Source organism: Muscardinus avellanarius, assembly GCF_963383645.1.
Source record: "Muscardinus avellanarius genome assembly, chromosome: 1".
Lineage (NCBI taxonomy): Eukaryota > Metazoa > Chordata > Mammalia > Rodentia > Gliridae > Muscardinus > Muscardinus avellanarius.
Window position 1 is genome coordinate 130,864,574 of NC_137786.1, and position 16,750 is coordinate 130,881,323.

General features: G+C 49.3%; 1 protein-coding gene across 1 annotated transcript in view; it reads left to right on the forward strand.

The window, feature by feature from the left end:
• Window positions 1-2,950: 2,950 nt before the first annotated feature.
• Window positions 2,951-16,750, forward strand: part of ST14 (ST14 transmembrane serine protease matriptase) — a gene marked incomplete at both ends in the record, with an annotated part of 49,450 nt that continues 35,650 nt past the window's right edge. Inside the window, one exon of the mRNA XM_080711789.1 lies at window positions 2,951-3,031. Coding sequence (XP_080567915.1) covers window positions 2,951-3,031 — 81 coding nt within the window. The remainder of the gene's footprint in view (window positions 3,032-16,750) is intronic.

Genomic DNA, 16,750 nt, shown 5'->3' on the forward strand with positions numbered 1-16,750 from the left:
CCTGCCCCTGAAGGCAATTCGGCTTGGGCTACTCTCAAGTATTGTCCTGAAGACAGCTGCTGGACCCAGAGTTCCAGCCCCTTTGGGGGTGTTCAGCCACCCTCACCCCCATTCCCTGCTGCTTCCAATAAACCTTTTACTCCCCTTCCTGAAGTCTGCGGGTGTCATTCTTCGCTCACCGTAGACAAGAACTCGCCGGGTTTTCTCTCAAGAAACCCCCGTTTCACTAGGAACCCTGGAGACAATTCGAGCCACACCTCTTGCACTGAGGAGCAGGTTTGAGAGCCACGAGTGCATCCTCATTTGTGGCTTACTTCCAGTCATTCAGTAATTGAAGGGTGCCCCGCCATTGACAATCCAACATAGAAAATCTGCTGGGCGTGGAGGTGCATATCTGTAATCCCAGTATTTGGGAGGCTGAGACAGGAGGATGGCAGGTTTGAGGACAGTCGCAGCAACTTAGTGAGAACCTCAATAACTTAGCAAGAACCTGCTTCAAAATAAAAAAATAAAAGGGCTGGGAGTATAGCTCAGACGTATAATTCTGAGTACCAAAAAATAAACAAAGAAAACTAATTTTTTTTTTTTTTTTGGGTACTAGAGATGGAACCTAGGGGCATTTACCTCCGAGCTACTCCCGAATGCTGGGATTACAAGCATGTGCCACCATGCCCAGCTTACTTTTTTTTGTGTGTGTGTGGGTCTGAGAATGGAACCCAGGGGCATTTCATCTCCGAGCTACACCCCCTGCCCTATTTTTTATTCTTTATTTTGAAACAGGGTCTTACTGAGTTGCAGAGGGCCTCACTAAGTAGCTGAGGCTGTCCGCGAACCGCGATTCTCCAGTCTCAGCCTCCCGAATGCTGGAATTACAAGCGTGTGTCACCACGCCTGGCTCCGGCTTACTTTTTGTTTTGCAACAGACTCTCACTAAGTTCCTAAGGGTCTGGCGAAAGTGCTGAGGCTGGCCTCCAACTTCCGGTCTCAGCCTCCCAAGTACTGGTATTACAGGCATGAACCACCACACTGTGTACTACCGCAGGGGTTTTAAAAAAATTATTTTAATTATTATTATTATTTTTGCTGTATTGGGGATGGAACCCAGGGGCATTCTACCTTTGAGCTACACCCCAGCCCTATTTTTTATTCTTTATTTTTTATTTTTATTTTTTCCAATTAGACAACTTTATTTGAAAGTCGGGGACAACCGAGCCCTCCAACCCGCAAGGTCCTGGCGGAGTCGGAGGGACAGTGGCGATCTGCGGAAAAAAACCAGGGTCAGGGATGAGTGATGGTGAGCCAGACCTCGCGAGCTGCCGCATGGGGACTGTCGGTGCCTGGGTTTCACCTGCCCACATCAGACAGTGGGCGGTGAGGTGAGGCCCCTGGAGGCTCTGGGCCCCGAATCTCGCCCCTGGCCATGGCCACAGCCAGGGGTGATTTTCAACCAACACCGGTTTATTCTTTATTTTGAAACAGGGTCTCACTGAGTTGCAGAGGGCCAAACTAAGGAGTAGCCGAGGCTGTCTGCAAACCCAGACCCTCCTGTCTCAGCCTCTCAAATGCTGGGATTACAAACATGTGCCACCATACCCGGCTCACCACAGATTTTAAGGAAGCTGTGGTTTCAGAAAAGGAGCCTGATAGTTGTGTGAAGAAGAGATCCCAGGGTGGCAGAATGGAGGCTGGAACAGGAACCCAGGCAAAAAGTAATGAGGGCTTGAAGAGGGGTCTTCAACACGGAGAGGAGACAGGGCCCTCTACACACGTCACACACGTGAGAGGAAGCCATGGCCAGATTTGGAGCTAAGCAAATACTCTGGGGTTGGAGCGAAGGATCCTGTCATGATTAGAAAACCGGTGGGGAAGCTGGGCGTGGTGGCGCACGCTGTAATCCCAGCATTCTGGAGGCTGAGACCTGAGGATTGCGGTTTGTGGACAGCCTCAGCTACTTAGTGAAACCCTCCGCAACTTAGTGAGACCCTATTTCAAAATAAAGAATAAAAAATAGGGCAGGGGTGTAGCTCGGAGGTCAAGTGCCCCTGGGTTCTATTCCCAGACCCGCAGCAGCAATAACAACAACAAAGATAAAGAAAAAGAAAAAAGAAAAACGGTGGGGATCCGGGGGGTGGAAGCCCACATTTGTGATCTTGTAATCGAGCATTCGGGAGGCCCGGAGGATCGCGGTTCTGCGGTTCGCGGCCAGTCTCAGCTACTTAGTGATGTACTTTGCAACTCAATGACACCCTGTTTCAAAATAAAGAATTAAAAAATAGGGTTGGGGGTGTAGCTAGGAGGTGAATGCCTCTGGGTTCCATCCCCAGGTGCAAAAAAGAGAAAGAGAGGGGTGGGGGAGGGAGAGAGAGAGAGAGAGAGAGAGAGAGAGAGAGAGAGAGAGAGAGAGAGACCACTGTAGGAGATGGGCCGGTGGGACCGACCCAGGACAGTAACCCTGCTCAGCAATCCGGGTTTGCTGGGTACTGCTGGAACACGATGAAGACCGTCCCAGGGGGTCGCCAGCGCAGAGTGGGCACTTGGGGGTGTCTCTGCGGGGAGGGACGGTTTCCCTGGCTAAAGCCAGAAGCCCCGCTGCGTTACAGAGAGAGAGAGAGAGAGAGAGAGAGAGAGAGAGAGAGAGAGAGAGAGAGAGAGAGAGAGAGAGAGAGAGAGAGGAGGAGGAGCTTCCCGGCGGGGCGGGCCGGCGAGGTGCCCGGCCATCGCTGCCCTGGCTCGGGGCGGGCCGGACCGGAGGCCACACCCTGAAACTACCTGGCGGGCCAGGAAGGATGAGAGCGAGAGCCGCCGCCGCGGGCTGGGCGCGCCGGGCCTGCGCCGAGCTCGGGACCCGCGCCCCGCGCCCCGCGCCCCCGGAGCCCCGCGGGCCATGGGAGCCGGCTGCCCGCAGGGAGCGCGACTCTGAGCCCCGGGAGCGGCCGCCCAGACCCGCGCCATGAGGAGTGATCGCGCCCGCAAGGCCGGAGGGGGCCCCCGGGAGCTCGGCGCGGGACTCAAGTACAGCTCGCGGCAGCAGGTGGGCGAGGGCCGGGGGCGGAGACCCCTCCTCGGCGCGGCCGCCGCGCGCAGGTGGAGTTTCGGGCTGGGCCGGCACCTGGCTGGCCCTTTGGCACCTGAGTTGCAGTCGCCGGCCCGGGCGGAGGGGGAGCCCCTGGGGCTCCGAGGCGCCGGGAGCCCCCCCCCCCCCCCGCTCCCCGGATCCTGTCCTGGGCTTAAAAGGGGGGAGGGGCGGCTCCCTCGGCTTAGGTTAAAGGCAGAGCTTTCCTGGAGGAACCCGTGCGGCCGAGGGGGGCTGGCGATGGGGCGGTGGAACCGAGGCTTTCCGGGAGGTTGGAGACTTTCTTCTTCCTGGTCCAAAGGCACTTTGGGGCCTGGGAGGAAGGCAGCCCGGAGACCAGGGCTTTGCTGACATGGACGACGGAGCTCAGGTCTTCAGAGTTGGTTTTGCCCGGCCTCCAAGAGGGGATCCGAGCACTGTGGGAAGGTGATTTGAGCCAGAGCGTGGGAGCCTGCGTCTTGAGCCTGTTGCAAGATACGGAAGGAGGAAACTTCTTTAGCAGAAATAACAAGAGAGAGCGCGTGAGAGGTCCCAACGACATTCCATCTTACTGTGCGCAGCCAGGGAGGGGGTGCTAGTTACTTTACTGAAGGACACACCCATGGCAGTGCCCAGGTGGGCCTGGCAGCCAGGTCTCTACCCCCTGTCCAGCCCCACATTTCCTTGAAGGCAATGAAAGGGCGCTGAGAGGCAGGGCTCTTTGCGCCTCCCCTGCCGGCCCCGTCTCTCTCCCCATTGTTCTTGGCCCCTACTCAGGCCAGATTTGGAGGTCTCTCCTAATTCCTTTCTCCAAGCACTATCCCGATTTGGGGGGGGGGGGCTTGCAAGAGGCCGGGGGCTGTTGTGGTTGTTTTCTCCACTTTCCCTCCAGCGGCTGGAGCTCCTGGCTGAGTCTCCCCCTGCACGAGGCCGAGTGGCAGCCATACCTTCTCTTCCTTTCTGTAATTCGGTGTTTCGGGAATCCTTTCTAATTGCCCGCTCGGTTCTGGACTCAGCTTGCTGTTTGGTGTTTGTTATTGCGGGGCTGTTTCTGTCCCCTCCCTTCAAGCTTGCCCTTCCCTTTTCTGGGACTCTCCTGCTGACGCTGGGAGTCTGGGCCCATGCACCTTCCGATGGGCCTCACTCCCACGCTTTCCTGGGCACCTGCTGGCCCTGCTTCCTTCTCTCTTTGTCCGCCCTCCTCTCCTCTTCAGTGCCGCCCATCCATTCTTCAAGCCGCTTGGTCTTGGTCGGTCGGCCTTCCATTTCTGAGTTCTCTCCTTTCTTTCCTGTGACTCACTATTTTCCTTTTCTCCAGTGAAGCTTCGCTGAACCAACTCTATCTAGTCCTGGGCCAGGTGTGTGTGTAGTCCTCAAACATCAGCACAACCTGGTTGTTTTCTTTAAGGAGCTTACAGCCCCCAGAGCCGTTCTGAGATATATATGCAGAAAGACGTGGGGCAGTGTGGGCTAAAGAAGTAGCAAAAACTCATTTTCATTTCTGTTGGAACTCTTCACATCATTCTCTCCACACCAAGCCTCACCAGAGATCCCATTCCTTGGGGTCACCTGGCAGCAGTGTCTGCAGACACAATGTGGGTATGTTTTTCTGGCCAGGATGTGGGGCTGCCGACCCCGGTTGGGTCTCCATTCAGCAGAGCCTGGCCCAGGTGCGCATGTCTCTGCCTCCCTGCCCGGTGGAACTTGGACCTGGCTGCCTCACACCCTCACTGCCCCCAGCTGGTGGGAGGCGACCCCCATGCCCCCCACTGTGCTGTGCCCTGGCTAAGCCTGTTCTCTGCAGTGTCTGAGGGGTGCCGCGAGCCCTGCTTGCATGTACACAGGTGTGCAGGGGCCAGTTGTTACAGACATCCACCCGAACTGGGAAGCCCACCTGCCTCCCTGAATCCTAGATCCCTGAGGAATATTTGGTGGTAGCTATGAAGCTGCTCTCTCTCTCTCTCTCTCTCTCTCTCTCTCTCTCTCTCTCTCTCTCACACACACACACACACACACACACACACACACACACACACAGAGGCCCCAGTTTCCTTCAGCAAGACTCAGTGTCCCCTAGCCATACAGAGATGAGGACTAGGAAATCAGATGTTGTGGACTCAAAATATGGAGTCTGGAAGCTGGGCTGGATGGCCCTGACTCTTCAGGCTGATCTGTTATCTGTTAATCCATCCATCCATCCATTCATTCATTCATTCATTCACTCACATAACATTTACCAGGTAGCACCGTGTGAGCATTTACGGGGAAATAGCAGTGAGGACCCCAGTTACAGCCCCTGCCTCCAGGGCCACCCTGAGTGGTATGGGAGTCACATTGAGTGGCATGAGCACTGGATTCTGGGTAAACCCTTGGGCAACCCAGGAGGACATCTCTGTAACTCGGCTACTTGCACACCATGGAGCTGAGGCCTGTGTAACTGCCACCATCTAGCCAGGTGATAGCAAAGGTGTTACCTAATCTCTCTAATCTCAGTGTCTGTGGCTGTAAAATGGGATGATGTATATGTTCCTGGTTTGTTTGCAAGGCTTCAAAGGGGTACTGTACATAAAAGCCCCTTGTAAGACCTAGCGCAATGTTCAAATTATACTGTTTGAGGTGGTTTTTTGTTTTTGCTTTTTGGTACTGGGGATTGAACTCAGGAACATTCTGCCTCTGAGCCACACCCTCAGCCCCTTTTTATTTTATCTTTTTTTTGTGGGTGTGGGTCTGGGGATGGAACCCAAGGACATTTGACCTCCTAGCTACACTCCCAGCCCTATTTTGCATTTTTTTTTTTTTTTTTTGGTGGTACTGGGGTTCCTAGAAGCCCTTCTACCTCCGGGCTATACTCCCAGACCTATTTTTACATTTTATATTTGGAAACAGGGTCTCCTAAGCCAGCGCGCGTGGCTGGCTTCGAACCTGCGCGATCCTCCTGTCTCTGCCTCCCAAGCGCGGGGATTACAAGCGTGTGCCACCACGCCTGGCTATTTTTCAGTTTTTTATTTTGATTGCTTTTGTTTTTCTTTTGTGGTACTGGGGATGGAACCCAAGGGCCTTCTACCTGTGGGCTACACTCCCAGACCTATTTTATATTTTATTTGGAAACAGAGTCTCACTACGTTGCTGAGAGACTCACTATGTAGCTGAGGCTGGTTTCGAACCTGTGTGATCCTTGTGATCCTTCTGTCCCAGCCTCCCAAGTACTGGGATTACAAGCATGCACCACCGCGCCCAGCTCTGATTGTTTTTGTTGTTGTTACTGGTTTTTTTTTTTTTTTTTTTTTTTTTGCAGTAACGGGGATGGAACCCAGGCACATTGTGCCTCTGAGCTACACCCTAGTCCTACTTTTTTAGTCTTTTTTTTTTTTTTTTTTTTTAAACAGGGTCTCACTGAGTTTCGAAGGGCATAGCTAAATAGCTGAGGCTGTTCACAAACTGCGATCCTCCGGTCTCAGCCTCCCAAATGCTGGGATTACAAGTGTACACCACCATGCCCGGTTTATTTTTATTTTTTTGTGACACTGAGGATTGAACTCAGGAGCATTCTATCTCTGAGCTACACTCCCAGTCCTGTTTTATTTTATATTTTGAAACACAGTCTCACTTAGTTGTAGAGGGCCTCACAAGGTCGCTGAGGCTGGCCTTCAACCTGCGATCCTCCTGTATCATTCTTTCCAATACTGGGATTGCAGGTGTGCACCAACATGCCTGACCCAGTTTGAGTTTTTTGAGCAGGAAGGTAATATAATATCAATGGTAGAAGCTAGGCGTGGTGGTGCACGCTTGTAATCCCAGCATTTGGGAGGCTGAGACAAGAGGATTGCGGTTTGTGGACAGCCTCAACTATTATTTAGTGAGGCCCTTTGCAACTCAGTGAGACCCTGTTTCAAAAATAAAGAATAAAAAATAGGCCGGGCATGGTGGCCAATTGTAATCCCCGCGCTTGGGAGGCTGAGACAGGAGGATCGTGCAGGTTCGAAGCTAGCCTTAGCTGGCTTAAGAGACCCTGTTTCCAAATAAAATATAAAATAGGTCTGGGAGTGTAGCCAGGAGGTGGATGGCCCCTGGGTTCCATTTCTAGTACCACACACACACACACACAAAATAGGACTGGGGGTGTAACTCAGAGGTAGAATGCTCCTGGGTTCCTGGGTTCCATCCCCAGATCTGCAAGGGGGGGGGAAAAATATATATATATATATATACACACACACACACACACACACACACACACACACACACACACACATATTAGTGGGATATAAATCAAGAGACCGAGAACCCCGGTTTCCTCTGGGGTCCTGACCTCGTGCAGTACCGGCCTGTGCTGCTGAACATAGAGGAAGGCTCTGAGGGGTGTTGGGGAGCCACACCCCAGCAATGGAGACCCTCTTCCTCAATTCCTGTTTTTATTTCCTTCTTTGAAAAGGTAAGAATGGTGGCTGCTCTTTTTCTCCCTCATCTCCATCCCCCTCACCAGGCAAAATAGCCCTTTAGAAAAGGTCTTTCTTGTGCTGGGTGTGGTGGCGCACGCTTTTAATCTCTGAGCTTGGGAGGCAGAGACAGGAGGATCGTGCAGGTTCGAAGCCAGCCTCTCTGGCTTAAGAGACCCCGTTTCCAAATTTTAAAAAGTATATAAAATAGGTCTGGGAGTGTAGCCTGGAATTAGAAGGGTTTCCAGGAACCCCAGTAACACACACACACACACACACACACACACACTGGAAAGGTCTTTCTTTGTTCTCTTAAGCACATGTAGATCCAGGTGCTAGGTTTGGATGGGAAGCCTGTCTTCCCTCTACCACAGTCCTGGGAACATCTGGAAATTCGCAGGCCTCAGCTAGGAGTTGGGAGGCATCAGAGAAGACCGCCTAGCTTGGTAGCTGCTTCAGTGGGGATGAAGCCCAGGTCGCTGCCACCAGTGGGATCATCTAAAGGTGGTTTGCCCTGAGCCAGCTGGCGGCCCAGCTGTCCTGTCATCACCAGCTGCAGCGGAAGGAGAACCAGCCTAGGCTGCCTCCCCCACCTACCCTCTGTGGCCAGGGGCCTCTGTCCCTCAGAATGCTGTGGTCCTGGAGTTCCCTGCTGTCTGTCTCTTCTCTGGTCTGTGGTTCGGCCCAGCACATTGGCTCATGTCTGTCTAAAGAAGGGAAGTGTGTTCTTAGAGGGGAGGGAGAATGTGACAGGGTCCCCAGGTCCCAAAGATGTTACTGCCCTGCATATTGTGTACTGGCTACAGGGCATCCAGAACACTAGTAACCACTGAAGGCACTTAGTGGGGTGCACCACAGTTCCCAGGGGATTGGTGCCAGGACCGCTGGTGGACACCAAAATCCAATGACATATTTCATTGCTTAGTCCTGCATTGATAGTCCTGTATTGCTTAACAGGGAGAGTTCTGAAAAGTTTGTGGTTAGGAGATTTGTTGGTATGCAAACACCAAAGTACTTACACAAACCTACAAGGTGTAGCCTACCACATACCAAGCTGCATGGTAGATATGATGGCATATATGGTATACTGTTGACTGAAATATTGTTATCTTTGTATGAAACCTATGCACATCTTCCAGTATACTTTTTTTTTTTTTTTTTTTTTGCGGGTCTGGGGATGGAACCTAGGGGCATTCAACCTCTGAGCTGCACCCCCTGCCCTATTTTTTTTTTTATTCTTTATTATGAAACTGGGTCTCACTGAGTTGCAGAGGGCCTCACTAAGTAGCTGAGGCTGTCCGCGAACCGCGATCCTCTGGTCTCAGCCTCCCGAATGCTGGGATTACAAGCGTGCGCCACCACACCCAGCTTCCAGTATACTTTAAATCATCTCTGAGTTGGGTGTGGTGGCGCACGCTTGTAATCCCCGTGCTTGGGAGGCTGAGACAGGAGGATCGCACAGGTTTAAAGCCAGCCTCAGCTACTTATTGAGGCTCTCAGCAACTTAGTGAGACCCTGTTTCCAAATAAAATATAAAATAGGTCTGGGAGATCCGGGCATGGTGGCGCACGCTTGTAATCCCTGTGCTTGGGAGACTGAGACAGGAGGATCCTGAAGGTTCGAAGCCAGCCTCAGCTACTTACTGAGGCTTTCAGCAACTTAGTGAGACCCTGTTTCTGAATAAAATATAAAATAGGGCTGGGAGTATAGCCCAGAGGTAGAAAGCCCCTGGGTTCCACCCCCAGTACCACCAAAAAAAAAAAAAAAAAAAAAATCTCTGGGTCCCTTATACTCCCTTATGCAATGTAAATACTGCATGAATAGTTGGTGTACTGTGTTTTCTAGGAAATAAGGCTAAGAAAAAGTCCATATCTCTTCAGTATGATTTTCAAAAGCTGGGCATGGTGTACACAGTTGAAATCCCAGTACTTGGGAGGCTGAGACAGGAGGAGCACAGATTTGAGGATAGCCTTAGCAAGCAGTGACACTCTCAGCAACCTAGTGAGACTTTGTTTCAAAATAAAAGCAAAATAGGATTGAGAGTTTAGTTTGGGGATTGTAGAGCCCTGGATTTCATCCCCAGTACCAAAAAATAAAAAATTTCAATTTTCATTTGGTTGAATACTCTGATGCAGAACTAGTGCATCTGGCAGGCTGACTCTTACTATTATTAATTATTGTTCTATAGATGAGGAAATTTGAGCACATAGAGGCTGAGTGACTTCCTGCAGGGTCACAGCAAAACAGTAGTAGGAACCAGGCATGGTGCACAGGCTTGTATTCCCATCATTTGGGAGGCTGAGACAGGAGGATATGGGTTCGCAGCCAGCCTCAGCTACTTAGTGAGTCCTTTTGCAACTCAGTGAGACCCTGTTTCAAAAATAAAGAATAAAAAATAGGGCTGGGGAGCCAGGCATGGTGGCGCACGCTTGTAAACCCCACGCTTGGGAGGCGGAAACAGGAGGATTGTACTAGTTCGAAGCCAGCCTTGCTGGCTTAAGACCCTGTTTCCAAATAAAAATATAAAATAGGTCTGGGAGTGTAGTCCAGAGGGGTAGAAGGGTTTCCAGGAACCCCAGTACCATGCACAAAAAAATAGGGCTGGGAGTGTAGGTTGGAGGTAGAATGCCCCTGGGTTCCATCCCCAGTACCACAAAAAAAAAAAAAATAATAATAATAATAAAAAATAGGGCTGTGGGTTTAGCTGGCAGGTAGAATGTCCCTGGGTTCTGTCCCCAGCACTGCAAACAAACAAACCAACAAAAACAAAACAAAAAACCTGAAGTGGGCCTGGGCTGGAACCATCTGGCTCTGTTGTGCTTCACTTCGACTGTGACGTGCAAAACTGGGCTGTCAGCCCAGCAGGCTCAGGAGAGGACAGCTTGCTAAGGGTAAGAATTGACTTGATTTGGTTAAGAAACTGGATTACTCTTCCTGGGGTATTTCTGAGATGCCTGGGGCTAAGTTCTAAAAGCTGTTTGACAGCATGGAAATGAGAGTGGAACTAGACTTCTAAAAGTGTTCACACCCTGGTTGCCAGTGGGGAGAAGGATGCCCCTCTTGGCTTTGTGCTTTTCCCTTTGTTAAGAGCTTTTCTAGAAGTGGTTCCCTACTAAAAATTCTGTCTTGGGGCCGGGTGTGGTGGCGCACGCTTGTAATCCCCGCACTTGGGAGGCAGAGACAGGAGGTTCGCGCAGGTTCGAAGCCAGCCGCGCGCTCTGGCTTAGGAGACCCTGTTTCCAAATAAAAATGTAAAAATAGGTCTGGTCGTGTATCCCGGAGGTAGAAGGGCTTCCAGGAACTCCAGTACCACCAAATAAATAAATAAATATAAAAATAAAAATTCTGTCTTGGGTGCCCATACTCCTGGGATGTGCCCATTCTGTGTAGTAGTGATGTATTGGGGTTTCCCCCAGAATCCTTGTGGTAGTGGGCCAGCTGGCTAGAATATTGCATCCTTTGTCTCTTTGGTACACGTGGCTGAGGCTCCGCTGATGGCTGTGGTGATGGGGAAGAGGTGGAGAAGAATATGTATGTGTGCTGAATTCAGTCCATGAGTTCACTCCTCGCAGCAACTCTAGGGAGAAAATGCCTTATTTGCAGATGAGAATACGGAGGCTCAAAGGGCTTGTGCGATGGCCCAAAGGCAGTGGGAGGTCGAGCAAGAATTCCAGCCTTGATCTGTGTGACTTCAAAGCCTCTCATCTTAACCACAGTGCCATTAGGAAACTGCACCCAAAGACGATGGTGATTGACACACAACCCCAGCAAAATCTCAGAACGCATCATTAGATGGAGTTGCGAGCACATAAAAAATGAAGTGGTGATCACTAGGCGCCACAGGAGCGCACCAGATCCATCCTACTCCATACTCGTCTGGTTTTCCCTTTTGATGAGGCTGCTTAGCTGGTAGACAGGAGCTCAGCTGGAGGTGTGATTACAGCAAGGCTTGACACAAAACGTAGCTTTGTTTATTATGCACCTGCTGTAGAAACCGAAAAGGAAATCCACTCACTTGAACCAGCAAATCAGGTTTCCATTTCTCTTGTCTGTTCCACTCGGAACCATATGCATCCTTTTTTTTAAAAAAAAAAAAATTGGGGATTGAACCCAGGGCCTTTTTATCTCTGAACTATACTCCCAGCCATTTTTAAAATTTAGAAACAAGGTCTCTCAAAATTTCTAAGGGTCTTAGAGTTTCTAACACCTCCCAATAGCACCAAGCAGCGGAGGGAGGGCACTAGGGATTGAAACCAGGGGCATTCTACCACCAAGCTACATCCCCAGCCCTAATTTATCTTTTATTTTGAAATTTACCTTCTTTCCTGAATAGAACCACAATGTAATTTTCTTCTGCGGGTGAGATATGACTATAACTAATTAATTTATCAAGTTGTTGTGGCTGGAATCAAACCTGCAATCCTCCTGTCTCAGCCTCCAAGTACTGGGATTACAGGTGTGTGTCAGTGAGCCTGCCCTTTATGGGCATTTTGTCTAATGTGCTCTGGGGACAGCCTATGAGTCTTCTGCCTGATGGGTTTGCGGGAGGACTGGAGACTGGAAGATCCCAAGGTCTGGTAGGTTTGTGTCTGCCTGAGCAGCTCTGCCTAAGAGGGTGCCTCTGGGTGGTGGGCTCAGGGTGACTTCTCACTCTTTCCTGGGTTCTGGGCCATGTCCTCTTTAGTAATACCTCCAATGAGAGTGTGGAGTATTTTCCTATTAGTGATGTACATGATACTCACCTGGGAGGGAAAGGCCGATACTTTGGATGATTTGATTCTGAGTCAGAAAGAGCTGGACAGCCCTTTGTGAGAGGCTGCTGTGAACAGAGCGTGTCCTTCTGAGCCAGGAGTGAGAGCTGTGCACAACCCACCACCTCCAGCGCGGAACCGGAAACCACCTCGGTCCTGTGGTCAGGGCGTGAGGAGCTGGCTGGCCTCATCGCGGGAGAGCCAGAATTTTGAGCTGGTGGCAATCTCAGTAAAGACCAGGCTTGTAATGGGGCTGCCCCAAATCTAAAGTAAGTTTTTTTTCTCTCCAGAGTTTTATTTGGTCATACTTTTCACAATTATTATCAAAAGGCTGAAAGAAAATTTAGCCAACTCAGATAAGTAGCAAGGATTTAAAAAATGGGTAGAAATACCCATGCAGAGACATCACAACAGTTTGCTTTGCCTATGCATGTTTTCTACAAAAAAAGTTTTGTTTAATTTTCATTATAGAAATTAGGAGATTTAAAAAAAATAAGCAATAATAATGTACAGATTAGAAAGTGAAATTCTCTTTCCTAGATCTTAACCCCTATAAATAGGGCTATAGTTTGGATCATAAGTGTCATTCAAAAACTCATGTGTGCCAGGCATGGAGGCGCATGCTTGTGATCCCAGCATTTGGGAGGCTGAGACAGGAGGATCTCAGTTTGCAGACAGCCTCAGCTACATACTGAGGCCCTTTGCAACTCAGTGAGACCCTGTTTCAAAATAAAGAATAAAAAATAGGGCTGGGAATGTAGCTCGGAGACAGAATGTTCCTGGGTTCCATCCCCAGTACCTCCAAACAACAACAAAAAGCTCATGTGTCATGTTTTATTTTATTCTATTTATTTTTTTTTATTTTTATTTTTTGGTGGTACTGGGGTTCCTGGAAGCCCTTCTACCTCTGGGCTACATTCCCAGACCTATTTTATATTTTGAAACAGGATCTCTTACGCCAGCGCGGCTGGCTTTGAACCAGCGCGATCCTCCTGTCTCCGCCTCCCAAGCACGGGGATTACAAGCGTGCGCCACCATGCCCGGCATGTGTCATGTTTTAAAGACTTGGTTCCACATGGGCACAGCGTTGCATACCTGTAATCCCAGTAATATTTGGCTGAGATTAGAGGATGGTAGGTTGGAGGCCAGCACATGTGGTAATTTAGCAAGACTCTGTTTCAAAATAAAAGATAAAATAGGACTGGGGATGTAGCTTGGTGGTAGAACGCCCCTGCTTTCAATCCCCAGTACTCTGTCCCCACATATAGTCTCGGTCCCCAGCTTGGTATTACTGGAAGGTGGTAGAAACTTTAAGAGGAGGGGCCTAGAGCCGGGCGTGGTGGTGCATGCTTGTAATCCCAGCATTCAGGAGGCTGAGACAGGAGGATCACGGTTCACGGACAGCCTCAGCTACTTAGTGAGGCCCTCTGCAACTCAGTGAGACCTGGTTTCAAAATAAAGAATAAAAATAGGGCAGGGGCTGTAGCTTGGAGGTCGAATGCCCCTGGGTTCCATCCCCAGACCTGCAAAAAAAAAAAAAAAAAGAGGAGGGGCCTGCAGGGAGGTCTTTAGGTCATTGGGGTGTGCCCTCAAAGGGGATTGTAGGATCCTGTTATCTTCTTTCACTTTTTCATGTCCCAACCCTGAGGTGAATGTCTTTATTCTGCTACTCACTCCTGCCATGCTACTGCCACAGACCCAAAGCAACCAAGCCAATTGGTCATGGGCTGAAACCTCCAAAACTGTGGTCCAAAATCAACCTTTCCTTCTTTTTTTTGGGGGGGATGGGACTGGGGATTGAACCCAGGGGCATTGTACCTCCGGTACACCACTCCATGCCTATTTTATTCTTTATTTTGAGACAGGGTTACACTAAGTTGTGGAGGGCCTCATAAGTTGCTGAGGCTGGCTGTGAACCTGTGATCGTCCTGTCTCATCCTCTCAAGTAATGTGATTACAAGTGTGTGCCACCACACTGGCTCAACCTTTCCTTTTTATTATTATTATTATTTTTTTAATTTTTTTGGTGGTACTGGGGTTCCTGGAAGCCCTTCTACCTCCGGGCTATACTCCCAGACCTATTTTTACATTTTTATTTGGAAACAGGGTCTCCTAAACCAGCACGCGCACCTGGCTTCGAACCTGCGAGATCCTCCTGTCTCTGCCTCCCAAGCGCGGGGATTACAAGGGTGCGCCACCACGCCCGGCAACCTTTCCTTTTTATAAATTGATTTTCTTAGCTATTGTGTTACAATAATGAAAAGTTAACACAAATAGTTTTGCTGACATTTTCCCAACAAATCTTCTATGTGTATACTAATGTATATCTGAATATTAATATACATGGATATCAATATATATGCATACACACATTCTTCCATGACTAGAACAACAATGTAATTCTATTCTGTGGGTGAGTCATTGTTATAGCTAATTAATTTATCAAGCGTATGTTAAATATCTTAATCTATGCTGGGGTTATGAAGCAACCCCTCCCCCATCATGTTGAGAGACTAAGAAGGGATCTCTCCTGGAAAGATCTGAGGAGATACCAGATGAGTAATGAAAAACAAAAAGGAGCCGGGCGCGGTGGCGCACGCTTGTAATCCCCGCCCTTGGGAGGCTGAGACAGGAGGATCGCACAGGTTCGAAGCCAGCCTCAGCTACTTAGTGAGGCTCTCAGCAACTTTTTTTCTTTTTTTTTCTTTTGGTGGTACTGGGGGTGGAAGCCAGAGGCTTTCTACCTCTGGGCTATACTCCCAGACCTATTTTATATTTTATTTGGAAACAGAGTCTCACTAAGTTGCTGAGAGCCTCACTAAGTAGCCGAGGCTGGCTTTGAACCTGTCCTCCTGTCTCAGCCTCCCAAGCGTAGAGATTACAGGCGTGGACCACCACGCCCGGCATCTCAGCAACTTAGTGAGACCCTGTTTCCAAATAAAGTATAAAATAAAAGGTCTGGGAGTATAGCCCGAAAGTAGAAAAGCCCCTGGGTTCCAACCCCAGTACACACACACACACACACACACACACACACACACACACACACAGAATAAAATATGGGGCTGGGGTGTAAGTCGGAGGTAGAATGCCCCTGAGTTCCATCCCAGTACCACACACACACAAAAATAAAGCAGAAAGGAATGAGTCATATACAGTTAGCTCTTGATATTTGGCCTTTGCGTTTATGAATTCGACAAAGGACAGATTGAAATTATTTGAAAAAAATATTAATGTACTTTTTCCTTATAACTATTTCCTAAATAATACATTATACCAACTATTTACCTAGTATTTACATTAATAGTAATCTGAAATGATTTAAAGTGTATAGGAGGCTGTGTATAGGTCATATGGAAATACTGTATTCTTTTCTGTAAGAGACTTGAGCATCTGTAGATTTTGGCATCCAGTGGGGTCCTAGAACCGATCCCGGTGGATATGGATGGATGGATGGTTGCCCTTTTTGACTTTTTTTTTTTTAAAGTCTATTTTAGTATTTCTATGTTAATTATCTCCTTTTTATTTTTTATTTTTTGTGATATTCGGGGGTTGAACCCAGAAGCATTCTACCTCTGAGTTACCCTCCCCAATCCTATTTTATATTGAAACAGGGTCTTTCTAGGTTGATGAGAGTCTCGCTACTTGCTGAGGCCATCCTCCAACCTGTGATCCTCCTATCTCAGCCTCCCGAGTCCTGGAATTACAGGCATGTACCGCCACGCCCGGCTTAATTACCTACTCTTTGAAAAATCATTATTGATTGCTATATAAGCTTTCTCCAAGTGGATATATCATTTATTCTTCTTATCTTCATTTTATTGCTGTGTGTGCTGCATATCAGGACGAGGGCATAATTACACAGCAGACCAGTATCTACTGCAGAAGCCACGCTGGTCAGGCTTTTTGGGTTTTCGCTGTCCAGTTCCAGGGACTGAATTTATTCTGTCCGCGGGAATCTGACTAATGGTGAGGTTAACCCAGATACGTAGAGGTTTAGAAAACATTGTGTCTGAACGATCACAGGAATTGAGCATGGCTAGCCAGAAAAAGCAAACTGAGAGAGCGTGAGCAGCAACCTGTGGGTGTTTCGGGCGCTACTCTGGGCGGGAGAAACGAGACTGGCTGTGCGGCAAGGCTAGTTAGTGCTGAGGTCTTGGATGCTACTCACAGTTTGGGGAAGAAGAACTTGCCAATGTGGACACTCAATGAACATACTAGTCCCCTAGGAAGATGGCCCGGAGGCCGGGAGGTGTGCTGCCCTCTACACTCTGTTCCCATGTGTTCTGTAGAATCCTGCAGTTCTTCCTTGCTCCCTCCTTTTATGGGGCCTCCACGGCCCTGTCCTGGGGGCAGGGGCTTTCCTCTGTCTATTCAGACTTTCATCCCAACAGCTTCTTGGATTTGTAGCTCTGTTAGGGGCCTGGGAGCCACAGAACAGATGTTTCAGGATCTAGCCAATTCTGGGAGGCTGCTGGGAGGCTTGGGCTTTTCCACGCACTTCTGCAGAT